Raw genomic sequence first — 27,106 nt, forward strand, 5'->3', positions numbered from 1 at the left:
ATTTACACAGGCACACATGCTTTATGGAATAGATCGCATCTTTTCTTGGATGTTTTACTATTTGTACTATTGGAAATTTTCAGACTGCTGTCCTTATGGAAATGCACTGACTCCTTGGCCAGAATTTAACATGAGTGATTGTAATATGCCATCTAGCCCTCACTGGGGAAGAGCAAGATGACGTACTCATATCTGCTGTGAAGTATCATATGATTGTGTCATAAAAATGTATTGCCTTTAACAGAGTAAAATATGTCAAAATAACATTCAGCCACTGACAATTTCTTTGACAAGTAAATCCCTCAGGTAAATCTTTTTCCTTGTCATTTTAACTGTATTCAGTGATGACAAATGACTTCTTGTGTTCTTGTCAATGTGGTAAATGGCAAGATATGAGTGTGTGTTGATACCACTCAGTGACATTTTAATTCTGATCAAATCCACAACTTCCTTTCACTGAGGCTTTCGTGTGTCACCCCTTTGAATGTGCAACTTCTCACGCTAGTCATTCTTCTCTAAAAGTTAGTTTGCTATCAGCCCTTATGAAACCTAAACACACCTCATTGTATTTGCATCCATGCAGAAGTAAGTATAAAATGAGTAAAACTTTATTTATATTCAGTTTTAAAATAATAAAGATTATTACAATAACATCATGTTTTTTTGCCATTTAGCCTTGATTGCCATTGTTGGCACATGCTACATATCTGTCAGCAGTTAATTACCAAAGGCTGTGTGATGACAGCTGATACTGTCAACTTCACAGTCAAACATGAGTTACAGATGTAATGAATCTGAGTCCTTCTCTTATCTTTGCAATATGGCTAATGAAATGAGAGGTTTCGGTCTAGTCTGCTTTTAGGGCTTGAGGGGGAAATGGAAAGTTTTGTTTCCAGTCCTGCAGCGCAGCTCCATGCCATCCAACCTCAGAAGAAATGGTCCTTCTTCATGGTCATCAACCACACACTTAATAATTAAAATAATCAGACACATAAGAACAACAATCAGTTGGTCAATTCTGTACAAGTCACTCAGTCAAATCTGCTGTAGTTGAAGCCAGGATGTGCCATTTATACCCTGCATTCTCAGCTGCTGTCTAAATGGTCCTTAGAAATGTATGAAACTGAATATGAGACCAAATTTTGAGATATTTTAAGTTTAAAAAATCTGCCACTGATACATTGGCAGATATTACATTTTCAACATAAATACACATTTTTGATATATAAAGATAAATCTGCTCATTTAAGAATAATGACCAAAACACATATTGAGCAGGACATTTTACACTTGAATAATAAACTTGTCAGCACTCCCTGGTGAGCAAACTATTTAAAAAGGACATCATATCTGGCAGATTATTATCAGCCAATGCATACAATGATAGTGATACAAGAGCAATAAGCTAATACTTGTTGATATATTGGAGTGCTGGTCATTCGGACTGGGCAGCTTAAAATGGAATGAATTGTAGTATACCCTCGGGTTTTGAAATTAGGAGGAAGAGTGACTTTATTTAAAAGGAGGAATGAACACACAATGATGTCAGTGTTGAGAGTTAAGATGGACAGAAAAAAGACATCTCAGTACCTGCAGCACCTGAATACATTCCTCAATCTGCACTGTCAGGTCTCCAACACACCAGGCCAGACTCACATGAAAAGATGGATCCTAGAGGATACATCAGAGGGAAGATTGTGGGGTTAAGACATGATGACATGATGAACATCAACTGACTTGTTATCCTTTCTACTGAGCACTGTGATAGGTATTTTCATGTAAAATACATCTGTCCTACTTGCTTAAATCAAAATTAAAATGAAAAAGGTTGCTATAAGAGAAAAGAACATCTCATTCACTAATTGAGATCCTGCAGATTCATTGTGTTTACTGAGGTATAAACACTTCCAGTAACAGGGAAAGACTAAATTACACACAGTGACACACAATCATTTTTTAGCTAGCGAGCTAACAAGATCAAATACATTTGTTGATCAGTGACCTTGTAGAAAGTGTCTAGGTGAAACTCTGTCATCGTTCTGTCCACAGCTTGGACCAGGTCCAACAACTGAGCATGCCCAGTACACACTTCCATACCCAAGAATGTCCTGCAGGGGATAGACAGAACAGACAGAAACACTCACAGGTTGTCAGACCATAAAGCACTGGTGCTCAGAACTCAGGAAAATCAACAACCTTTTATCAAGAGAAACAAGCCAGTGATCTGTCCCACACTGAGATTTGAGACACAGAAATTTTAAGTGTATAGGCCCTTGGCAGGTGAGAAGCTCATATATTTGGACTATGAAAAAGAGAGAGAGAGTATTAACAGCTTTGACTGTACCTTGTCCTCTCAGCATTACAATACACCCTTAGTTTCCCTGCTGAGCACACAAACCTGGCAACAAAAAACATAGAATGTTTTCAGCTAGAATGAAAATTTCACTTTAGATGTAATTTATTTTTACTATTCCACCTTCTCTAGTGCATCTGCTATTGCAAATGTGGTTTTAATCACCTTGCCTTGTTAGGTAATCATTGCATTCTCTTCATGGATTAATCTCTCCAAACTGTTGCAAAACTTGTTGCCTAGTTTGTTTGTCTCATTTCTTCATCTTTTATGTATTGCTGGTGTGTGTTTTACTGCATATATATTACAAATTACTGCCGTGTTCCTACGTATCCCACATCTGTGTAGGAGCTACATGGCTAATATCAGTGTCAGAAACTTTTGTTTTTTTGGAAAAATTAAACAAAATAGTCTATTTCCTTGCCACACATCATATTTTAACTGACAAATCATCATGTGCATATGGTCCATGAGAAAATAAACTAACCTTTTGCAGTGTGCCAAGTCTGACCTGAGGCTCTGTGTAAAGGGCTGGATCCAGTGGTGTCTCAGCACCACCGTCTGGGACAGGCTGAGGTGGAACTCGTCCTGTGGGGTCAAAACGACACCATGGGCCCTTGCTGCGGAGAGCAGTTCATCCAGCAGCTCCCTGAACTCCTCCTCAGGATGGTCTTATGTGGAGAGCAGACAGAGAAAAAAACATGTACAGAAGAAGCCAGATGTGAGTAATCAGGGTGCAACTTTAGTTCACAATCAAGTAACAACAGTAGGCTATTGTATACAAGGCTTACATGGCAAATAAACATAGGTGGCCCAGTTTCCTCTCTCATGTTTGAAAGAGCGGATACGGCCACTGTGAAGAGAGCTGTCTTCAGTCTGTGGTACTTCGTCATCTGGAAACATGGCCAGCAGGCAATCAGGGAGAGGCAGCCTGCAGGAAACACAGCCAATGTCGTTCAGTATGTATTCAGTTTCATTTAAAAACTTGTATCTAACACTACTATTAAGAAACCTACATCTTTTTTGTATACTGGGCTATCGCTAGACATTAAGACAATAAATTACATTAAAATGGGAAATCTATCAGTTCTCTCGAATAATCTCAGTCATATGTAAGATCTAAGTAAAACATGTAGCAGCAGTAACTAAAGTTGCAAAAGCCAACCTCCATATATTAATATTTATCTGAGAGGGTTTACCATTTAACCATATTTTTCTATATTCAAGTTGAGTGGCTTTATGGTATCAAGCAACTTATACAATAGTCAAGCCTCATAGAGGATTTTATTGCATTTCATTTTATTGCTCAGTTATTTAGAGTTCAGCTATGTTGAATTGTTCCAGAAACTCTGCAGACCCATCTCGGGATAAGCTTTGCAAATTAACTATAACACGGTTTAGACAGTTAAGAGAATATTCTAAACTCTGCATCTGTGCGGTTCCGTATGACACTGCTCCTCACTCCACTGTGCACAGTTTCTATCATTCTGCGAAACACAGCCACCAACATCCCCAGTTATACACACCTTGCTTTAGTAACCTGTTCCTCAGTTTTAGGTTTCTTCCTCACTGGGCAGTCATCGTTACCATCATCTTCCTCTTGACACTTTCGAGAACAACTTTTCTCCACATCACTCGCTGCCTCGCTGTCTTCCGAGGAGCTGCTGCTGTAGCCAACCAACATCCTACAGTATGTGATGTGTCAAGATATATTAAACATCGTTTATATATGTAAATTATCTAAAAGATGGAGAGGGAGTAATATATATTTTAAAGTACAGGGGAAAGTAACATTTAAACGATATTTTCCAGCGGCGTGTAGTTCCACACTAGCCTGTGCTTCCGATGTAAACAACCTGTTGTAATGATAATGTGGGTCCCAGTGAAACACAGCCAATACCGCTAATGGTTCCCCTTACAGAGGTTTGCTATAAAATATGTACAGTGCAAAGGTACTTTACCTATGAGCATGTGTTTTATATTCTGTGATCTGTAAATTATTTAATTAATAAAAATTACTTATGTCCACATCACCATTTAAATGAGGTGATGGGTGTGTGTGTGTGTGTGTGTGTGTGTGTGTGTTGTGAGCATGCCAATTAACTCTTGGTTTATTCATGTTCCCGTGCGCGGGCAGGGGCTCACATGCTAGCCGATAGCTAGCTAGCAATTTATATCAAAATGCATATGTTTTCGCCAGCCAAGGTGATGCCTTAGGAGTCAAATAAATGTATATGTGAAAGGATCGCGTTTATGGGGAGATTTGGGACATCGCGGGAGATTTTTCGCCCATTTTAATGACCCGCGAATCCCATTTTTTTCGGCCCCCGGAGCCACAGCGCTCGAACAAGAGATCACCCGAGCACCGTTTGCGGATGTAAGAAGGGGACCTACCGTTATTTGGGGAGTAGCTAACCTACGATAGGCTGGCATTTCATCGGGAATTCTTTGCAGGCTTGACTGGACTCGCCAGGTATGTAAATGTGGACTTTCTCATCGTTGTTTACATGCACCACTCGGTAACCAATTGCCGCCGCTGCGGCTGCTACCTGGCTATTATTTTCCTGTGGCTAGCCTGCTAACGTTAACACTAGCGCTCTCCTGCGACTCTGGCTGTGTTAGCAAGTGGCTAAGCTAGCTAGCTAACCTATTCTGATTACGGTGATCTTTGCCTGGAGACGAAAAACTTTATGATACGCCGACGCTGTGTTCCACTGTTTTCATTTCTTACCGCGAGTCGTTGGGCATTTGGATTCCTGCATAGACGAGGGTGGAACAACTTAACCAATAGAATAAAGATTTAAGTTAATGACTTGGCGTCAATTGTTGGTATCCAAGTGGATATGTTTATGAGTGCTCACTTGCTGTGTGTTTCTGTGTTTACGGATGTTGCACTTATTCAAGTAGCCCGTTGTGTATACTTACATTTTATTGAATTAGAATGCTTTAAGCAATTACAACGTTAACTGCAAATTACTGTCGTTTAGTAGAATTAAAAAATCTGCTCTGATATATTTGTTAGCGAGGCTGTCTGGATGGTCTAAGACCCAGCAGTTGAAAATCATTTGCTGCCTATATTGTTCTAAAAGACTCTTTATCCACAGTTTTAATGGCTCTGTTTCGCCTGAATTTACAGACTAGTCACTAGATGCACAGAGTGGCTGCTAAAGCTGATGTAAAACGATTTCTAAAGTAAGCTTGCAAAACAAATTTTCAGCATTTTGCCGCACAGGTATTCTTTTTCAGTTAATATGTACTGTCTGGTGGACCACTGGATGATGGAGATGCAATATAATGCTAGAGTAAATCACTTGATAATGAGTTACGTCTTTCTTGATGTTAATATTTTGACTCACCTTGATTCTCTTTTTAATCCAGATAACACCTGAAGGCAGAGGATAAAGTATGAGGTTTTCTTAGAACTCTCCACACAAGTCTGATCTTCACGCAGCTGTTTTCCTCTGCACATTGCTGTCCCTGTCATCAAATTCTTCGTCACGGCCCCTTCACCAAGCACTCTCTCTGGTTCTTTAGTGCCACTTGCTGAGATGGAGTGAGTTTTTTGTCCTGTTTTCTTAACACATACTGACGAGATTAGCCCATTATTTAAATATGTGTTAATCTCCCTTTCTCACCGTAGTTGGGCCACACCAGCTGCCAAACTGAATCCCTACAGTCGAGCCCGGATGACAGAGGCTTGGCAGCAGCATGCTGTTGCTCCACCTCCAGTCGTCCACACCATCCCTCCAGGAGCTGAGAATGCGTTGGGTTGTGCTGTGTATGGTATCGTACTACAGCCAGATGCTACGTCTTTGCAACAGCAACAGCAGCAGACTCAGCATGGGCAGCACAGCCAGCACAGCCAGCAACACAGTGGGGGTCAGCAGCATGGAGGCGGGCAGCACAGTCAACAACAGCACACTGCCCAGACCCAACAGACCTCCCTACAGGTGGGGACAGAAGGACACAAGTGTGGGGCATGTGGACATGATATATCCCACCTGGCTAACCCACATGAGCACCAGTGCATGGTGAGTCAAGACAGGTCATTCCAGTGCACCCAATGCATGAAGATTTTCCACCAGGCGACAGACTTGCTAGAGCACCAGTGTGTTCAGGTGGAACAAAAGCCATTTGTGTGTGGGGTGTGTAAGATGGGATTCTCCCTGCTCACTTCTCTAGCCCAGCATCACACATCACACAACAGCACCAACCCAATGAAGTGTTCAATATGTGAGAAGACCTACCGACCTGGTTCTTCTGGCAATGCCACACCAAACTCAAACAACCCCCAGCAGCCCAGCAGTGATGGTGCATCAGCCAGCAGCAGTTCATCTATTCTACCTTTTCCCTCGGCCAGAGACCGGCCATACAAATGCTCCGTTTGCCAGAAGGGCTTCAAACACCTGTCAGAACTCACACGGCATGAGAGGGTGCACACAGGAGAGAAGCCGTTCAAATGTGACACATGTGACAAGGCTTTCAGCCAGTCGTCACATCTACAGCACCACCAGCGAACACACAGCAATGAGCGCCCATTCAAGTGTGCTGTCTGTGAAAAGAGTTTTAAGCACCGCTCCCACCTTGTGCGTCATATGTATGTGCACTCTGGTGAGCACTTGTTCAAATGCAACTTATGTGAGCTGCACTTCAAAGAGTCATCGGAGCTCCTTCACCACCCCTGCCACCCACAGGGTTCTCGTCCATTTCGCTGTGCCACGTGTGGTAAGGGTTTCAAGAGGCCATCTGACCTTCGCCAACATGAACGCACACACTCTGAGGAGCGTCCCTTCCACTGTGATGAGTGTCAAATGAGCTTCAAACAGCAGTATGCACTTGTGCGCCACAGACGCACACACAAAGACCCTACTGACCGGCCGTTCAAATGCAATCTGTGTGACAAGGGTTTCATGCAGCCTTCTCACCTCCTCTACCACCAGCACGTCCATGGCATGGACAACTTGTTTAAGTGTGCCTCATGCCAGAAGGAGTTCAGCCAGTCAGGAGAGTTGCTCAGACACAAATGTGGTGAGTCGTCCAACACCTCACCAGATAAGCCGTACAAGTGTGACGTTTGTGGCAAGGGCTATAAGAAGAGTTCCACGTTACAGCGCCATCAAAACTCTCACTGCCAAGAGAAGCCCCTCAAATGCTCGCTCTGTGACCGACGTTTCCTCTCGTCCTCAGAATTTGTCCAGCACCGCTGTGACCCGTCACGGGAAAAGCCGCTGAAGTGCCCAGACTGTGAGAAACGTTTCAAATACTCATCAGACCTGAACCGACACCGGCGCGTACATACAGGGGAGAAACCGTACAAATGCGGCCACTGCAACAAGGGCTTCAAACAACGCGAGCACCTGACCAAACACCAGAGCACACACTCCAGAGAGGGCCAGTTCAAGTGTGTTTGGTGTGGAGAACGTTTCAGTGACTTGGGCTCTTTGCAGGATCACACAGTGCAGCACACAGCCGATGGAGGGGGTTACCCTGTACCCCAGTGCATATAAATCCCTGGAGACTTTTCCCCTGAACAGACTGTCCCTGTCCTCTCTTGTCTTGTAGGCTGCCTAACATTCATCACGTTTTCAGGACAGCCTAAGCTATTACTATTGTATTCTTTCCACCAGTGCTACATCAGGTCTTTGTTGCTCTACTAACCTGCCCAGAGCATGACATCACTCCAGCCCTGTCATTCCATGAAATCCTGAGGAGCACTTTCTTCCTCCCTTCTTGACAGCCCCCCCCCCCCCCTTCATTCTTCAACTTCACACTCAAACAGTTGACAACAGTAAAGAGGCCACAACCACTTAACTCCCATCAGTCATACTTACTGCCAACCAAATGTGTTGTGGACAGACACAGGTGCCATAAAGCAGGTTCATCTGGCAAATACTTAAATTCTCCCTAATTACCCCTCTGCAGAGAAGGTACAAAATGTCTGGGCAAAATCAGCAAGCCATTATTATTATTATTATTATTATTATTATTATTATTTTAAATAGTTTGGCAGTAAGTATGTTGTAAAGTTTATTGAATGAATCAATAAAGTTGAGTCTCCACCTAAGCTGATAGGGCTGGAAAATGTCTTAACTCCTTAACTCCACTATAAGGGGATCATTCCTTGTTTTTCATCATCTCTCCCTCTCTTTTGCCAATTCCTCTTCTTCCTTTCTCTTCAGTTCCTCCTTCCATCAGTCTTTTCTTTTGCTTCCTGTCTCAGCTGCCACTGTTTAGTATCAAAAGACTGGAAAGTTTGACTACCCTCTCAGATGCACATGCACTCACATTTGTTTGTGTTTGGTCAGGTGAAGGAAGATTTAGGATGCTTTTGGTTTTCTTTTTCCTGCAGTAACATAGATGGTGTATTGACTCTTTTGGTCCTTACACCCCACTTCCTCATCACTCTGGGTATAAGAATTTTTACACTTAGCATTTATGAAGTAGTCAGTGATGTCCTCAACATATGTGAAGGGAAACAGTATGGGGTAGTTTGGGGATTTATTGTCCTATAGTGAAATAATTCTGGTGTCTGTGAGTGTATGTGTGGGCCATGATTTTTATGGCCATTTCTGCTTCTACCAAAACACCAGTGTAAAGCAGCACCTGGTCCCAGTAGTAGTGTGTAGACTAACCAGCCAGCTGAAATTAATTATCAATAAAACCCCTACTGGTTTATACCAACCTCACCCTCCAGTATAGACATATATAGAAATATATATTTCACACCAATATACTCATCATATTCCTGCAGAGGTCAGTGCTGTTAGACTAATGTGAAAGTGTCCACATTTGAACATTACACATCCTCTCTCAGCCTGTACATACTATGGATGTGTGAGTGTACTCAGCCAGACAAGTTGAAAATATGTCTGAACTTGTCTTTCTTAAAAAATGTATTGAACTGTTTTTGTATTCTTGCTACTTTTTACCATGTGAAATGTTTTGACAAATGCTCTTGTTGCTTTTGTAGTCCATGTAGTGATTGTATTGGTATGTTGCAGGGAAACTCAAAGAGCACCCTGTGTGTGTGCGTGAGTCTGAGTGTGTGAATACTTTATTCTGTCAAACAGGGAAATTCAGACTGAAGAGAATTGTATTAGAAATGTTTCAACAGACCTGCGCCTTTCTCTTTTTAATTTACTAATGTTACTGGTCTGTCGGAGAGCTGTTTTTTGCAGGACAAACCGGCACCTTCTGTTAAATATTTTCCATGTTTTGAAAGAAATATTAATACTGTATTTCCTGTTACATGTTGCACAAGCTCGACGTTAAGTCTGTCAGGGTGGGTTTATACCAGAGTGACTGACGCCTTCCTCTTCTTTGAATGCTATGAGATTCTCAAGAAGCTTGGAACACCAGTTGGTTTACATGTCGGCTGTGATCGCCATTGTTCCTCTTTCTGTCTGTCTGGGGAGCTGTTCCCTCCTCTCTCGCCTTACTCTCTTTCACTGTTGATTCATGGTTTGAGTGCAGTATTGAGAAGTATTTAATACAAACGGAGGAGGCCAAGGAGACAGAAGTGACAATTTTTTTATTCTGGCTTTTAATTTGGTTTTTGTGTGAGCCTTATGGGGGGGCCCATTACCTCTCTTCCCCCTCTTCTGCTTTCTGTCTCTGTCCTTCATCATCATCTTTATCATCATGTGAGGTCAAATGGTTGGTCCCATCAGCCATCATATTTTCATCTTCTGAATCTGGCATTATATGACTTTGAGAACAAGTTGGACTTAAAGTAAAAAAAAGTACTGTATGTTTTTTTATGGTTTCACATTTGTTTATATTGTTTTTGGGTTTTTTTGTATTAATATTTTTTTAATTGATTAATTGATATGAATATATTCTTGGAGGGAGAGACCAGGGCCTTGGGGTAGGTTTGGGTAAAGATGACAGAGTTATATTCAACTTTCACAACATAGATTTTTATCTAAGGCCAAATCACAGTGGAAAACAGTGTCTACACAAAGATTACTGTGGTGGTAAGTGGTGAATAAGAACAACACAAACACTGTTCGTATTTGCCAAGAACTACAAGCACTCAAGGACTTTGACATGTTAATTGGTGCTGGCACATCCTCAGATGTGTGTAATAAAAAATAGACACAGGACAAGGACCTCACATACTGTTTAGTGCTGACAATAGACTATAATAATCATAGAATATGTATAATAGTATGATAACAATAATAATAATGATAATACAAGTGTACATTCAAAGCCAAAGAATTATTCCAGCCCAGCAGCACTAGTATAGTAATTAGTGGTAGTGAGTGAGTAATAGTAACAGACCAAACTTAGAGTCAATGGGAGAGCTGCAATTGAAAGATGACACATCTTGAACAATTCTTGGTTAAAAAGTCCATCCCATATCCAGCAAGCAGTCTGAGAAAGGAGGGGAAAATGTCCTGTATAAGCACAAATGAAATAAATACACCCCTCTGCTGGTCTCATGGAAAAGGTCAGTTTAGGCACCAGTTTACCCACCGGCCATCCTCTCTCCTTTTCAGTTCCAGTAAGTAAACCCATCAGACCCTGGTGTCTCTTGCACTCTGCATGCTTGCTGTGTTAGTTCCTGTGTTCTGTCCCTGGGAACTGGTGCTCCCCCCCTCCTCTTCCTGCCCTCCTCATAGCACTGTTCCCTTCTATAGCGTTTACAAATTGTTCTGTAGTTTATGTGAATGATGTTGGAAAAAAAACACTTTGTGGCAACGTACAGTATGTGTACATTCATGCTAAGATTATCTGTATGTATGTAGCATTCAATTACACACAGCACTAACAAATAAAACTTTTTTCCTTTATAAATTTACATGACTTGTGGGATTTATTGAGCAGGACTTAAGCTCTCTAAGAACATGAACTGTTCCTTTGTTATTACAAAGATTTGCTTTTTGACATTAGTTGGTCTTCTTGACTTGTAAAATGTTTTCTTTTGTTCTGGGATAATGCAGCAGAGTATGTCTTTTAAAACCTTTTAACTTTTATGAAATGAAAAACCTGAAGTTGTTTCTTTTGATAACATTTACAATTATAGATTAACAGGTAATTACACTGTAATATTTATAGCAGTTTGCCCTTATTTACCTGCAAAGACTGGCTAATTCTGTGAGATTTTGCTCATCACTGCCACACATCATTTAGTTAAACTCTAGGCCAAAGCCAAGATTTAGAAAATACTGGGGTATTAGTCCTGTGGAAATATGATTGTTGGATAAGAAGTGTTTTTTGTCTGGTGTTGTGACCAGCAGATTCCTGTTTGCTCTAGCTGATACATTTCTAAGATTTAGTTTCAATTTTAGCGGAAATGTGAAGAACCGATTTTTAAAAAGTCAATATCGAAGCATAATACACACTGTTAATTTTATTTTATTCACAAATAATAATAATAATAATAATAATAAAAACAAAAAAACAACAATTTATGCCTGAAGTACCCAGGACATGACCTCAGTGTCCTCAAAGATGGCTGCTGCTCTGGTTGTACTACAGATGGTTCCCTCATACAAACGTAATCTGTCTCATTCTGAACAGCTTTAATACAGCAGTTGAAGGGAAGGAGAGAAATCTGTTGGCCCATAGTCCTGTCGGGTTGTCTAGACAGAACAATTGATTGATTTCATGGATATTTAATCTTTCAGTTATTTGGAATGGTTATAAAATACCACAAAACAGGCAATACCCAACACCAAAGTCCAAAGGACCACCGTAACGGGTCCATCTCTTTCACACCTGGGCAAATTCTGTCTGCTGAAGAACATGTAATATGGTTGAAATCCCTGGGGGTAAGAAGGTAATCTTGAGTTTGGATTTTTTTTTAACCCAAAATCTTGTACCAGAGTCATTTCAACATAATTCTGAGGTTTTGCGGAGATTATTATAAAGATAAACGGTCTAATCGCTGGCAGACAAAGGTCGTAAGATTTAACTTTTGTCCCTCAATCACATCCTTATCACTAGAAGGCGCTGTCTCCCGGCTGTTCAGTCGAACATCACATTCCTCATCTTCACCCCGGCAGCGAGCGGCTTTTACATCCGGGCGGCTAACTCGCTCTTCTTCAATCGCAATCCGCTCCCCTTCCCTGTGCTCTCGACCGGGGAGGTCTGTGGCTGCAGAAGAAACCCCCGAATTCCGGCCTCTTTTGACGGCGTCTGGTCCCGGGCCCCCGAGGCGCTGCTTCCCCGCACAACCGGTCGCACATGACGCGGGCTCCGCCGATGGTGGTGCACGGCGCCGAGCGCTCCCCGTCGGTGCGACATCTCCGCGCTGAAGTAGCATCGCTGGCTAACGTTAGCTAACAACATCGATCTCACTGCTACTCCACCCCCCCGCTCCCTCCGGTCGACTCCCGCTACCGATCCGTCATATCAACAGCTGATTGATAGCAAATACTGGACCACCGAAGGCACCCCCCCTCCCCGACCGTCCACCGCTTAGTGCAGGAAACCCACCCCTTTTTGCCCAGATTCAGGGCCCGCAAAGAAAATAGCCTCGGAGTTTCAAACCGTGATATTTAGATCATCAGCTCCCTTTCCTCCTCCTCTGTGGCCTCTCCAGGGGTCTTCTCTACCTCAACACCCCGATGCCTCCCCATCCTTGTGTGTAAACCTCAGCTGCACCATCACTCCGACCCTGATCAGACCGATCCGAGCTCCACCAACACCGGATCTGCTGCTCTTGACAATCCGACCAGGGGGCGCGCACTGACTGCGGCGAAACCCCGTGGACGTTCCCGGTTTTCCCCATCCCTGCCTCCCCTTTTTAGTCAGTCTGGCTACGGAGGGAAGTTAGCTGGCTGTTCCACTTCACACCCACCAAGACAGCATATCCGGTCACGGATCTACCCCTGCCACCCCATCCAGCTTGTCCGCGATCCCCACCACAGCACATCTCCGTGACACACGTCCCGCAGCGCCCGAGCTACGGGTCTCGCCATGCCGGGTCCAGTGGCCGGTAGCAAGTCCCGTGTGTACGCAGACGTCAACACGCTGAAGAGCCGGGAGTACTGGGACTACGAGGCCCACGTACCCAACTGGAAGTGAGGCCATTTCTGTTTACTGCAGGGTGCTTTAATTACATGCATGTGATTCCCGAACACAGCACGTTATGGGTGTCTGTGTGTTCTTATCGAAATGGGAGAGTGTGGCAGATGGGTGTCTATTATTATATATCTACCAGTGAGGGTGTGATGACACTATGATTGTACAGCCTCTCCATCTCCCAGCCTACCTTGCTGTTCTGCACTGTCTGACACTCACCTCCCTTTTACATCCATCTGTCCCCATGTTCCGTCTGACTGGTGACTTAAATCAGCTCCTGCCTTGAAACCAAAACAAAAAATCACTTAGTTCCCCAAGGCAGCGCTTCATCTCACTAACAGGAACACATAGCAACAGCTCATGCACTGACTTAATTGCACACTGGCACTGAAAATCTTTTCTCCCTTTCTCATGCAATCACACATGCTCTGCTATGTTTCTCCGTCTGTCCCTATAGCAACCAGGAAGACTACCAGCTGGTTCGTAAGCTGGGCAGAGGAAAGTACAGTGAAGTGTTTGAGGCCATCAACATCACCAACAATGAGAAGGTGGTTGTCAAGATCTTGAAGGTGAGCTGTTGAATGTCCTAAAGTAAAGTGCTGAATGTCTTGACTGGTTTGGTGACTGGTGGTTTGGTGTTGTCTTGAAATGGAGTATGTGACATTTTCATGTCTGTAAGAAAAAGAATGAGAGTCCTAAATTGTTTAAATTCCTTAAAACTGACACTGAGCCTGGATGAAAGCATCTGTCTCAAACTTTCTACCTCTAAGTAGAGCTGGAACTGTTGAATAACTGGAACAAGCAAAAATGCCAAACATTTCCAAACTCTGACGTCTTAACAGTGAGGGTTTACTTTTACTTTGTTTTATGTGCTAACTGATTTAGAGTTAAAAGAATTAGTCGATTGATGGATTATTTCATTGACGTTTAAAAAATGTTGACAGTTTTGATAAATTCTTACTGGGGATGTGCATGAATAATCGATTAGTCGATTAATTGTCACAGTAAAGATAGTCATCTAATTTTTATTTGACAAATTTTTATGGGGTGGAGATTTATGTATTATTTCATAGAGACGCAGAACTGTTTCTGCCGAGTGCTGCATCTCTGCTGCATCGTGCTCTGTACGGTGCAAGCAAAAAGACTGGAACAGACGGTTGCTTAATGGTGTTCGCAGGAGTTATTGTTTTAGTAGTTTCATGTTCAAAATCAGTTTAATAAAGGCCTGCAGGCTGTTAACCGAGCTGCTGCTAATGTCTGCTCCCGTTGTTTCCCGTTGATTCCTTCAGTGTTCATCGTTCAGGAGGTTTTTACTATCCACCGAGGTCTCAGCGAATAAAACTGTTTCATATTTAAAAAATCAGTGTTGCTCTGCGACACGGACACAGGACGTTGAGAGCAGCTGTTTGCTCAGCTTGTTTCTCTGATAGCTGAAGATCCGGACATCTGAAGACAAAAATCCTTCATCTGGTTTAAGATTAGAGTTATAACATTATATAAAGTGACAGTGATGTGACTTGAAACATTAAGAAAGTAGCAGTGACACGACATGACAACATATTATTATTTTGGTTTGCCTGGAAGGCACGTGTTAATCGACTTCAAAAGGTTAAAATTAAAATTAAATTAAAATGTCCATCCCTAATAAGTACTTGTTTCACTCATTTTGTAATTAAAAAAAAGACAAAGTTTCCAAAGTTCTAGCCTCTCAGTTATGAGGATATCCTACTTTTCTTTGTCTTATTTGAAGATGTCAGGAAATTGTGATGGGCCTTTATATATATATAATATATAATATATATATATATATATATATGCATTATGCTTAATATTTTAATTTAATAATTATTTAATACATTTAATTAATTGATTAATAATTGGGTCTATAAAGCATTTATACATTTCTTAAAGCTCAAAATGACATCAACAGATCTCTTGTTTTCTTTTACCAACAGTCTAAAATGTAAGAACAGAAAATAAGTATGAAACCAGACAAGGAAAAAGCAGCAGCTTCTCACCTTTGACATCCTGGAACCACCAAATGTTTGGCATTTCTGCTTGAGAGTGACTTGGAGGGTTAATTGATTATCAGAAGAGTGGCTGCTGATTCATTTTTTGTTAATCGACTAATTGTTGCTGCTCTAGATTAATACAAAATGGCAATAGTTGCCATTTTATACACACACACACACACACACACACACACATAGTGTCATTAAACTTATTTCCAATGCAACTATTCGTGTGTGTGTGTGAGTGTGTGAGAGGAGAGAGAGAGAGAGGAGAGGAGGAGTGATGAGGAGGAGTGAGTGGTGAGTGTACATACACACTATTCCTTCTCTTTCTTATTTTTAAAAGTATTAATATCTATGTCATGCTAATGAGGTAGGTGGAACTTGCCACACTCTAAAGGCAGGACTGGTCACAGGACTCTGATTGATTGGCTCTCTTTTGCCTTGCGAGTGGTGTACAAGCTTAGTTGACCAGTACACCTCCTACTTCTGTTAGCTAGCTGCAAGATATGCAGGTTCTACTTAATATTATTTCTTCATTTATTTCAGAATGTATTAATGTATTTACAGATCTTTTTATTGATGAATAACTCCACAGTGAGCAGATAACTAAAACTCTGGACAGGAAGTCCACTCAATGAACAAATGTTACACATAATCATAGCGGTTTTTAACAATCCTTCTTGAATTAGTATGCAGATTAATCACTAACTTAAGCACAACTAGTCCATTCTTGTTCTGCCACAGTCTGAAGCAATGTTTAAAATGCCCCCTAACCAAACATAGACTCCCTCGTGACTTCCTGCTGCACTAGCATCCGTTCAGCTGAGACTGACAGAGATTATAACCACTTAATAAAAACAAGATGGATATTGTTTGAAGCTATTGTCGTGGTGTTGCAGGTGATCATTGAAATGTAAACATCAACCCCTTGGCACCACTTAATGTTTTTGAAGTGAGATTGACAGACTGATGCTGAAGAATGCAGAAGCGGCAGGGCACGCAGAATCAGCAAGTTCATGTTGAGGAGTCAGAAATAGCACACAGGCAAACTTCGCTGCTTTTACATGTTGATGTGATTTTTTTTCTTGTCTTAGACGTCTCTGTTAAATCTGTCTTTGTTTGTCTTGCTTGGTTCATCTGGTGAATCAGCCGGTCAAGAAGAAGAAGATCAAGCGAGAGATCAAGATTCTGGAGAACCTGCGAGGAGGGACCAACATCATCCGACTGGTGGACACAGTCAAAGACCCAGTGGTAGGCACACTAATGACTCTTCAGTGCTTCTTAAAAAAAAAAAAGATGAAGAGTGTAGGATTGAAACATACCAAAGGTTAAGAGTGCTTGTGCCACATTAGCTCACACTGCTAGTTCACTGTATTAAATGGTCAAACATCCAGTAGCTTAGGACGCTGTTATGACGTTTTTCCTCAAAACATCTTCAAATCCTCAAAACATTTGCAAGATTTTTGAATTCTCTGCTGTTTGAGGGCAGTCCTCCTTTTCCCTGTCTTTTGTTGATACATCACTACATTTTTTGGTTCATTATGAACTCTGACTCTGGATCACTGCAAAAGCCTAAAACCTCCTCACAAAAGCATTGTTCTATAGTGTTACTAGTGTTCAAAAGCTCCACATCTAATCTGGATCTTTTAAAAGTTGCAGTGATGCTCACCTCGCTTAGAGGACAGCTTCATGTTTTTCCAAGTCTGTTTGAAATCTCAAGGTTGTAGGTTGTCCGTATGAACATTGAAGCAGGTTTTTCAGTCTGTAATCCTGTAATTACATGATGTAATTTATGTATGTAATGTAATGATGTAGTTCCTCCTGATCACACCAGGCACTGAACAATCTCTTCCTGATTTGCTTTCAGAGGAGGTGAATCTATAGGTCTTGTTATGTGTACAACTGAAACTTGTAAAACTCTAATATGAAGTTTAAGTCTGAGATAGACAAACCAAGTGAATATCCTCTTAAGTCACTCTCCCTCATGAAGCATCAGCCAAAGATTTTGGAATGTATCTTTACACAGAATAAGGATGGTGGAATTTGCTCCTCATCGCTAACACTGCATTGAGAAGGGATCTTTTAATGACCTGTATGAACAGGAGGAAGATTACATCAAGCAAAACCTGTGTCAGTGTTCATATGGGCACCTGACTGTTGCTTGAAAAACAGTCAACCTGTCCTTCAATGTACTGGACCAGTGGGCCCCCAATTAAAGTAGTCACCATGCCTGATCTTGCATTTAGAGTTTATTATGAGAAATTCAAGTCAACATGAACATTTTTGTGTGACTGTTCTTATTAACTCATACGAGTCTCTAATAATGACTCTTCTTGCAGCATGCAGTTGTTATGGCTACCTTCTGGATGTTAAAGTTAAAGTAAGCCACTGTCAATAGTATAATGAGTTTAAAAGAAATCATGGATTTCAGGAGTGATCACAGGTGTTGCAAATGATGTCATCACCTTTAGGAGGCACTGATTGTTGATTATGGGCTGGATGTGATGATTACTTATGTCAAGGAAGGTGAAAGCTGTTGGCATGTGGGAGATAGAAACATTGTAATTCCAATTTTTCTGTTACGCATGTTGTGATTATTGTTGTTTTTGCACAGTTGGGGCTCCCACAGGTCCTGGAAATTCTGGGATATCTTACTTTAGAGGAGTGTAATCCAAAAAGTAAAGTCAGAAAATTTGGTAATTATCTGGGAATACACAGTTGACACATGAGCCACTTATTTCTACATTTGTAACTTTTCCGTATTTTTTGTGGTAAGTCTGTGTTAGAAACCAGACTGAATATACCTTTTTACTTTCCATTAACTTTCCTTAACTGGGAAACATCAACAAACCAGGAAGGAAGAATATATTTAGGCTATGGAAGCACACTGATCTGGCCAGGAGGTCTTTCAGTGCAGTGGTGGGAACCTGCAGGGTCCTTTTGTTTGGGATAACTACAACTACAGGGGTTTAGAAAATTAATTGTAATTCTATTCACAGTTTTTGGATGGCTTGGTTGAAATAAAGCAACAATGATAGCTTGTGTGTCTTTCATGCATGATGCAGATGGTTTTACTGTATTCTGAGTTTGGGTCAGATTACACTGTGGGATTATCAGATCTGTGATCAGTGAGGGGTATGAATCAATGAACCACATCTTTTCAGTGTTGTCTATGATTTTTCTCTGTCTTGATTTTGACTTTCTGACACTTTCCGTCCCTCTCTGATTCTCTGTGGTGGCTGTACAGTCCAGAACTCCGGCGCTTGTCTTTGAATGCATCAATAACACAGACTTTAAGGTACAATCACCACCTCTTTTCTGCATGTTTCTGTTAGTCTCCTTTTAGGCCACATTGAGAGCTTTTAATACAGCTAGTTGCCTCTTTGTTGTGTTAGAGTGATGTTTTTATCAGTAAGGAGTAACAGTGGTGCAGGGGCAGCAAATAAAGGGTTAAGGGTTCACATCCTCACACAGATTTGTGTTTCCCTCCAGGAGTTGTACCAGAAGTTGACAGATTATGATATCCGTTTCTATATGTATGAACTACTGAAGGTGAGACTTGTTTCCATTACATATCATTAACACAACATTAAACAAATATTAGAAATTGTGAGTGCCTTGTGTAATGAGAATTCAGTTTATTCAGTTCATTTTCTTGGCTAGGAATTCAGAAGACTGTACACCAATTATATCTGGTCTTCTCTGACATTGTGTGTGTGTGTGTGTGTGTCAGGCTCTGGACTACTGTCACAGTATGGGAATCATGCACCGTGACGTCAAACCCCACAATGTGATGATCGACCACCAGTTGAGAAAGGTAGGTGGTGCCCTATATAGTCTATTTTTTTTCTTTACACACCCACACACACTCATAATATTACATCTCACCCTGCTATTTCAGCCTTTCTATTTTCGCTCTCACTATTTTCTCTCTGGCATTCTCTCCTTTTTCCAGATTCTTTATTTCCCCTTTTGAAATTGTGCTAGCGTATTGTAATGGGTAATGCATTAGCATAGGCTTTTATACACATGAAGCCCATGTAATGTGTGTGAGTACATTAGCAGTGAGATTAGTAAAATAGCAGATATAACTTCCATCTAATCAGTGTGAGTGTTGATGAATGTTACAGCAGAGTTTGGTCTAAACCCAGTTTATGAAAGCTTTTAACGTCGCTGCTCTGTCCATCTTACAAAGAAATGGCAACAGCAGAGCATGAGCAGAGATGGCTGTGCAGACAAAGTAAAGAGCAGCACCTGCAAAAACTCCTAAACTACCATTCTTAATGGGGCTTAATGGGACTACCATTCTTAATCGCGATATAACTTTTCCTCCATAGACATTTAAGACATGGTTGATAACAACGTTGATAGAACTCATTCCACCTGTCACCTGCCGAACCAGTCATGTGGCTGGAACAGAGTTCGAAGCACATCATGTTAGGTTGACGCACACAGCACAGAGCGCAGGCGTAAACACACATGCTAATGTTTTGGATACTGCAGCCGTGCGCACCTGTACGTCAGGAGTAGGAGTGAGATAAAAGAAAATGATGACTGAAAATCGAGAGACAGTGTTACTGAAAAAGACTGACAGGTACAGAGAGCCGGTACACAGACACAGCTGATAAAGACTCTGGGATTTGTGCCAGTAGAAAATACAAATACAAATCTGACTTAACATTAGCTAGTTCATTCTACCATTTGCTCTCTTTGTCTCTTCTTTCTCTCTCTTCCTTTTGGCTCAACCAAGTATTTTGCTAATTTATAATGATGCAGCAATTATGCAATAACTGTCCCACGGCGGCCCGCCACTATAGAATGTATATAGCAGACACACTGCAGATATAAAGTTGGCATCTTGGTCACAGCTCAGTTCTCTCTGCCGTTTTTAACTCATCATATCACCATCATAACACCGGTGTCCGTTCTCGTGACTTGCATACAGTTCTCATCTGACACCGGAGCAGACAGTATCAGAGCGACCCACTCTGCCTCACAACTGTCGCTCTGTCCTCCGTTTTCATCAAGTATCTAACTCCACAGTTAGTTAGCCAACTGACAGCTGATCAGAAACTAATGTTGCTTCAAATGACACCTGACAGGAAACATCTAATTTCACAAAAAATATGTGTTTCTTGATTATTCCCCTCCTTCCATCTTTTCTGCATGCATCTCTGCTCTTGAATTTCTCTCACATTCTTCTCTCTGCAGTGGGAGGGACAAAGGCGTGAGTAAAAGCCTTAAGTGAAGGAAATGTGAGTGCATTTAATTGATGCACCCATAGTTAAAGTCAAGGAATACGAAATGGCACTTTCTAGTGATTTCTAGAAAGTGAAGTGCAGAAAAACACTGCATCAAAAAAGAAATGTGGTGCTATACTATCCAGCAGGGGGTAGCAGGCTAACATGAATGAATCAACCCAAAGTGAAGCTGAAGAAGGAGATACTATGTGTTTCCACAGCTACGTCTAATAGACTGGGGTTTGGCAGAGTTCTACCATCCATCCCAGGAGTACAACGTCAGAGTGGCCTCACGATACTTCAAAGGCCCTGAACTCCTGGTGGATTACCAGGTAATACATACATAAAGACCACATTTAAACACCTGCTGATGTTCCAGGACTTTATAACCACCCTTATATACCTTATATAACTTTACTTTCTGCATTGCTCTCACATTTACACACAAGAATAACACATAAAACATAGATATACCTTTCTGTTTACCTTTGCCAGCCACACACTTGTGAGATATTTCTGTAGTCACACATGGATAATTTGCATGTCTGTGTTCTCATCATCGGCAGTGCTGTTTGATGATTTTGTGTTTCAGATGTATGATTATAGTCTAGACATGTGGAGCTTGGGCTGTATGTTGGCCAGTATGATCTTTCAGAAAGAGCCCTTCTTCCATGGACAAGACAACTACGACCAGGTACCTTCAACACACATATTGCTCCTACACACAAGTCAACAGTAGCATTTTTAAATCAAATGAGACATATTGCTGATTTCATGCACACACATACTGGAAAACACTGAAGGAAATGGAAAAGTCCAGTTTGTTTTACTGCACATGCAGGGCTGTGTGTGGCATCCTGTGGTTCAGTTAAGCACAGGATGTCCTAAACATGTAATGGAAACAACCTGGATTTGTATCCTAGACCTTTTATCGGATGTAGTGTCTCACTCTCCAGTGCTAATGGTGATAACAGGAAGAGGGCGCTTTTCTTCCCGCACAAGCACAGCTAAAGTTTTAAGAGTTTCTCTCAGTGACAGCTGGTGAAAGCTGTTATAGTCTCATCTAAAGAATGAGTTCAGACTTAAAACAAATGTATCCTCTTTCTTTAAAAGGAAAAAGGAAGACAAGCATGTGGTCAGAGATACTGTATATTCATATTTGCCAGAGTTTGAGCCCACATTTGTTGTGTTTTCTAGTTGGTGCGAATTGCCAAGGTCCTGGGGACAGATGAGCTGTTTGGCTACTTGCGTAAATACCACATTGAACTGGACCCACGCTTCAAAGACCTGCTAGGACAGTGAGTACCTTCTCACTCTGCCTCTGGAGCTACTTGGGGAACCTACTGAAACTTAACCTAGGTTTTAACACAGTGAAAATGCAAGACCGAACCTAGAACCAAAGCCTTATATTATGAATTGTGCAGGGTTGAAACTGCAGCACAATGGTAGTTACAAACATGACTTCATCTTTTCCACTACAGCCTCTAGGAGCAGACAGTATCAGAGCGACCCACTCTGCCTCACGCTGTCGCTCTGTCCTCCGTTTTCATCAAGTATCTAACTCCACAGTTAGTTTTGTGGTTTGGTCATTTTAAGACGAGATGTGGTTGTAAAGTTTACAGCCTGTCGCTCTGTTGCTCCTGCTCTGTGTGTGTGAACTGTGAGGCAGCTAAAAAAAGTGTTAACAAAGTTATATGGCCCCCTAAATGTTGACTATAAATAGTATTACACATGTACTATAAATAGTCACCATTTAAGGGGCAGCCCTAAAACTGACCTTATGGTATCTTCACATCTCACTTAGGAGTAAAAAGGAAACTTTAACTTTGACAGAAATAGTGATTTGATTTATATGGTAACATATATCAACATCGACGATCTGAAAGATCATATTGTGATATGATTTTTTCCCATATCACCCAACCCTAGCTGAGGTGAACGTTTTTTGCACCATTTTGAGACATACAGCCTCTTAAAGGTACCCTGTGGAGTTTCCTAGTAAACAGTCAGTGTTTCTCACCAAAACACACTGTGTTTATTTTCCTCCTATAAAACACAGCAAAATCATTTAGTTTTAAATGTTGAAACCTTTGTTTACATACATTACTCCACTTAGCATTTTCTTCCTCCCTGTACTGCTCTCATACAATAGTGTTTTTCCACATAATTGTCAAGCAAATTTGAAGTGAACTTCTGAAATGTTGCAAGAAAGAAAAAAAAACTGAAGATGCAAATTAAGTGTGTTTCCATGAACTGGTTTGAATAGAATAGAATGCCCTTTATTGTCACTATACTAAAAGTACAACGAGGTTGGAGAGCTTCTCCTTTACAGTGCAAACATAAAAATATACAGAAACAAAAAACATATATATATAGAAAAGATATACAAAAACAGTGCAACTCTATATACCATGAGGTATAGGAGTGAGTGTGGATGTATTGCACAGGTTTTTAAAAAAAATGTGCTACATTGCAAAAGGCTGTAAAAACAGAGGAGAAGAGGCAGAAGTCACAAACTGGAAACAAAAATTCTTTGCCAACTGCCAAAAAGAAGAGAAAGAAGAAAAAAAGAAAAGAAAAAATCCAGTTGCCTTATTAGGCCATCTCTGAGAGAGGAATGGAGAGAGGGTCTCAGGAACTGACAGGTCCCTACTAGCAGCGCACAAAATATAAACAAAACAGGGACCTGTTCATCAAAACGCCATTTATTTCTCAGTTTGTGCACTTGCTTGAGGGTTCTATGAGCGCTCCACTGAATGATTAAAGCGAGTGTTCATGTGCTATTACATAGGTACACTTCACAAGAAATGTTCACACTTTATTGCCTTAATTGACAAAATAAAACAACAAAACAGAATACAGAGGACAAAAGAAACTCCTCACAGTGATCAGAACTGTACTGTCATTGCAACACTGTCAGTAGATGTCCCTTTACCATTGGTGGCAGTGTCAAACTATCACTGTGTACTGTTTATCCCTGCAGGCAGAGCAGGAAGCGTTGGGAACAGTTTGTGCAGACGGAGAACCAGCACTTGGTGAGTCCTGAAGCTCTGGACCTGCTGGACAAGCTGCTACGCTATGACCACCAACAGAGGCTGACCGCCACCGAGGCCATGGAACACCCCTACTTCTGTAAGCAAAACAAACACTACCACACACAGTTTACACAGGTAGCACAACCAGGAACACTGTGAGACATGGTGAGTGTTTTGTGTAATTTGAAAACAGATTCATGCCAGTGTCATTATAGATGTTAGCACAGTCAGTGAAGTTGCATGGAATAGATTATTAAATAAATATCGAATATGAACTGCTTTAATGTTTGGCATCTAGTCAAGCTTCAGTCCAGGATTCACTGTATACATGTAAAACATGTGATAGAGCAACACAATTTAAGATATCACTGACATATTAACTGCTCTGTGTGCTAACCCATGGATGAGAAGGAAAATATATGAATCCAAAATGTATTTATTCTAACAATAAATGGTATTAAATATAAACATAATGAACCATAGAACAATTCTCACAGAACAAACAGTAGCACCACGTTCGCCTGCCTTCTCTGCAGTAACTTTAGAATGCTGATACACTGAGGGGGAATGACAGGAGACTGACAGGTACAGAGAGCCAGTAGAGACTGACACAGCTGATTAAAACTATACAGGATTTATCCCAGTAGAAAATACAAAATACAAATACAAACCTAACTTAATGTTAGCTAGTTCATTCTACCATTTTCTCTCTTTTTCTCCTCTCTCTCTCCTTCTTGGCTCAACAGTGTATTCTGCAACTTTATAATATCAGCTGCAATAATTTTCCCGTGGTGGGCCGCTGCTACAAAATATGTACGGCGGAAACACTGCAGTTTTGTTTGCGTCTTGGTCACAGCTCAGTTATCTCTCGGTTTTACCCCTCATAACACCGGTAGTTTCAGCTTTAGCTTTTCTCAGGATGAGCGTGCAGGTAGAACGTGACGCCGGAGCAGACAGTATCAGAGCGACCCACTCTGCCTCACGCTGTCGCTCTGTCCTTCGTTTTCATCAAGTATCTAACTCCACAGTTAGTTTTATGGTTTGGTCATTTTAAGACGAGATGTGGTTGTAAAGTTTACAGCCTGTCGCTCTGTTGCTCCTGCTCTGTGTGTGAACTGTGAGGCAGCTAAAATAAAGTGTAAAAATAATTGCAGTGTTTGCAATTTGCAATTGTGATAAATGGTTCAGCCCTAGCTCAGACCTTGTTGCCCGCCACCAGGAAGCATCAAGCTCAGCTCAGCAGGGGTTTAGAGAGGCTAAACTCAAGCTACGTCCACATTAATATGTTTTAAAACATAGCACTGTTGCTACATTTACATCTGGCTTCCACACTGCTCCAGAGTTTTTTGCCCCTAAAACTGAAATGCTGCTGGCTTCGTTCCAGGGTTGTGTTTTATTCTGGATGGAGACTTTTGGAAACAATGACACAGACACCTACTTTTGGTTCCTGATTGGTTTTTATCACTTCAATCGCCAGTGGTGAATACATGGATAACAAATGACAAACAATTATGTTGCTGACCTTGGTGTCTTTGCTAGCAGCTGCATTTAAATTCTTACATACTTACCATTGCAAGTGCAGAGTAGACTCTGGTTGCTGTTTCTGTTTACACCAGCAGGTGCATGCCTGGTGTACATGAATGGTCATGTGTTATGTTTTAAAATCTCCAACTAGCATTAACTTGAGTTTGTAAGAAATTCTTATATATGTTTCTCACCCCTGTAGACCCAGTAGTTAAGGAGCAGTCTCTGTCAAACTCTGACAACAACATGGTTTCCAGTGGCAACACTACAGCACGATGAAACACAGGTAACAGTTTGAAGAGTGGCTCATTGATCACTGTGGATTTTGATGATTTTGGGATTGAAACTTTTCTAGTTCTACATAATGTACAGTTAGATGTATACATGTACAACCTCCAGCCAACACAGACAGACTGGTAGGACAACATGGATCTGAACTGTGGATGCTTAGTGAATGTGCTGAAAGCAACAGACTGCCCCTATTCTCATTGATTCAGTTTTTTCCCTCAAACAAACCAGCTAGCAACTACTGGACTATTGCTTTATCTTAATCCCATTCATTCTTCAAAACTAAATTAAGTCTACATTAACACCACCTTACTCTGCTGTATGTAATAAGGTACATGTCGTGTAGTACCAGCAAAAGACAGTGATGTACAGATGGATGACAAATTGACAAAATGAAACGGCTTGAGGGAACTCCACAGTGATCCATTATACCCTGTGTGCAAGCATCTGTAGTTGTTACTGTATGTTTCTCTGTTTATTCTACTTCCTGTCACCCACCTGTACCTGTGACTGATGGGTCATTAGAGGACAACGTGGTTGCCATTGACTGTGTTCGCAGTGTAGTCGACTGAGAAAATCAAACACATCTAAGAATAAATGTCTGGTTGAAAGGTCTATTAAATGTCACAGTTTACTTTCTTTGTTCACACGCTACCTTGTGTTCTCTCTTTTCACAGAGGTGGAAGAAGAAGGATGTTTGTTACCTCAACTTTGTACCCGGTTGTGACAGTAACTTTGACAAGTGTACAGTGACAAGGGATCAAAGTAACTCTGACCAGTTACACACACACAGATATGTGCATACGGATACACACACATACATCAATGCAAGCACATCTCTGTACACACACATGCACACATGTATACATACACCCTCCTCCTCTGTATCAGTCTGTGATTGGCTTGTCCTGGTTCCCTGTCCAGCAGCCTGACCAATGAGCTTGAAGCTGCTCCCTCTTTGTCCCCTCAAATGGTCTTTGTCCTCTCAGCTCAGTCTCATGTAGGTCAAGAAGGACAAACTACTTTTAAAGACAACTCAGTCTCTCCTCCTCTCTCCGTCATCTCTCCGTCCCTCCTTTATATCGTCCCCTCTTTGTTTGCATCAGCATGGAGAATGATCAGGAGTGTGAGCCTGTACAGGTCCCTCCCCTCCCAACCCATTCATCCATCCATCCGTCTGTCGGCCCCCCCTCCTCCCTCCCTATCATGTACCCCAACTGACAGACAGACAGACGTCTTAGCACTACTCCAGTTCTGAAAGTGGCATGGTGGACTCTCTCTAGATAGAATGATGATGATGATAATAATAATATTAATGAAAAATAAATGATTTTTATTTAGATGAATTGTGGCTGGAGTGAATTTATTGCATGTTAGTTTTGTCTTATTAAATGTCACTTTACAAAACATGAAGTTCTAGTGCTTACATTTACTTTACATAATGCCAAAAACATTTGGCCTCATGTAATTATAGCGTACAGGAAAAACTTACTTGGTAACAGTGTGGGTTTTTGAAAGGTGAAAATTAGTTACTGCTGCACTGAAATGGCTTTGAAATGGCCTTTATGTCAACAATAAAATCCTTCAGTGAAGATTAATATTATTAAGGTATTGACAGCT

At 41.3% G+C, this 27,106-nt stretch overlaps 3 protein-coding genes across 7 annotated transcripts; 2 read left to right on the forward strand and 1 right to left on the reverse strand.

The window, feature by feature from the left end:
- Positions 1-586: 586 nt before the first annotated feature.
- On the reverse strand, positions 587-5,233 carry usb1 (U6 snRNA biogenesis 1). 5 transcript variants are annotated; one of them, XM_051073583.1, is made up of 8 exons: positions 5,082-5,233; positions 3,877-4,035; positions 3,142-3,281; positions 2,862-3,021; positions 2,345-2,398; positions 2,003-2,108; positions 1,591-1,671; positions 587-966 (listed from the first exon to the last, which is right to left on the reverse strand). In XM_051073583.1, exons 1-8 carry the CDS (start codon positions 5,096-5,098, stop codon positions 859-861), a joined length of 825 nt encoding a protein of 274 aa, XP_050929540.1. In that variant the 5' UTR covers positions 5,099-5,233; the 3' UTR covers positions 587-858. The 5 variants fall into 5 exon arrangements, with proteins under 5 accessions (XP_050929540.1, XP_018559599.1, XP_018559600.1 ...); XM_018704083.2 differs by having other exon boundaries at positions 2,838-3,021; positions 5,082-5,232; XM_018704084.2 differs by lacking the exon at positions 5,082-5,233 and adding an exon at positions 4,745-5,007 and having other exon boundaries at positions 2,838-3,021.
- Positions 4,373-11,156, forward strand: znf319b (zinc finger protein 319b). The gene is made up of 3 exons (XM_018704072.2): positions 4,373-4,823; positions 5,729-5,903; positions 5,991-11,156. Exons 2-3 carry the CDS (start codon positions 5,899-5,901, stop codon positions 7,855-7,857), a joined length of 1,872 nt encoding a protein of 623 aa, XP_018559588.1. The 5' UTR covers positions 4,373-4,823; positions 5,729-5,898; the 3' UTR covers positions 7,858-11,156.
- Positions 11,157-11,794: 638 nt separating this feature from the next.
- Positions 11,795-26,832, forward strand: csnk2a2b (casein kinase 2, alpha prime polypeptide b). The gene is made up of 12 exons (XM_018704079.2): positions 11,795-13,383; positions 13,842-13,953; positions 16,549-16,650; positions 18,647-18,697; positions 18,892-18,951; positions 19,133-19,216; positions 20,861-20,971; positions 21,232-21,333; positions 21,837-21,937; positions 23,623-23,771; positions 25,401-25,484; positions 26,164-26,832. Exons 1-11 carry the CDS (start codon positions 13,280-13,282, stop codon positions 25,475-25,477), a joined length of 1,053 nt encoding a protein of 350 aa, XP_018559595.1. The 5' UTR covers positions 11,795-13,279; the 3' UTR covers positions 25,478-25,484; positions 26,164-26,832.
- The last annotated feature ends 274 nt before the right edge of the window (positions 26,833-27,106 follow it).

Source organism: Lates calcarifer, linkage group LG10, assembly GCF_001640805.2.
Source record: "Lates calcarifer isolate ASB-BC8 linkage group LG10, TLL_Latcal_v3, whole genome shotgun sequence".
In the NCBI taxonomy this organism is placed as follows: Eukaryota; Metazoa; Chordata; class Actinopteri; family Centropomidae; genus Lates; species Lates calcarifer.

Excerpts from the sequence above, each read along its gene's own strand:
- usb1 (XM_018704083.2), bottom strand. Across the intron at positions 3,282-3,876 it reads GAACAGGTTACTAAAGCAAG|GCTGCCTCTCCCTGATTGCC; the intron begins GTGTGTATAACT and ends TGTTTCCTGCAG. Across the intron at positions 2,399-2,837 it reads GACTTGGCACACTGCAAAAG|GTTTGTGTGCTCAGCAGGGA; the intron begins GTTAGTTTATTT and ends TTTTGTTGCCAG.
- csnk2a2b (XM_018704079.2), top strand. The coding sequence starts at position 13,280 with ATGCCGGGTCCAGTGGCCGGTAGCAAGTCCCGTGTGTACGCAGACGTC. Across the intron at positions 13,954-16,548 it reads TGGTTGTCAAGATCTTGAAG|CCGGTCAAGAAGAAGAAGAT; the intron begins GTGAGCTGTTGA and ends CTGGTGAATCAG. Across the intron at positions 18,952-19,132 it reads ATATGTATGAACTACTGAAG|GCTCTGGACTACTGTCACAG; the intron begins GTGAGACTTGTT and ends TGTGTGTGTCAG.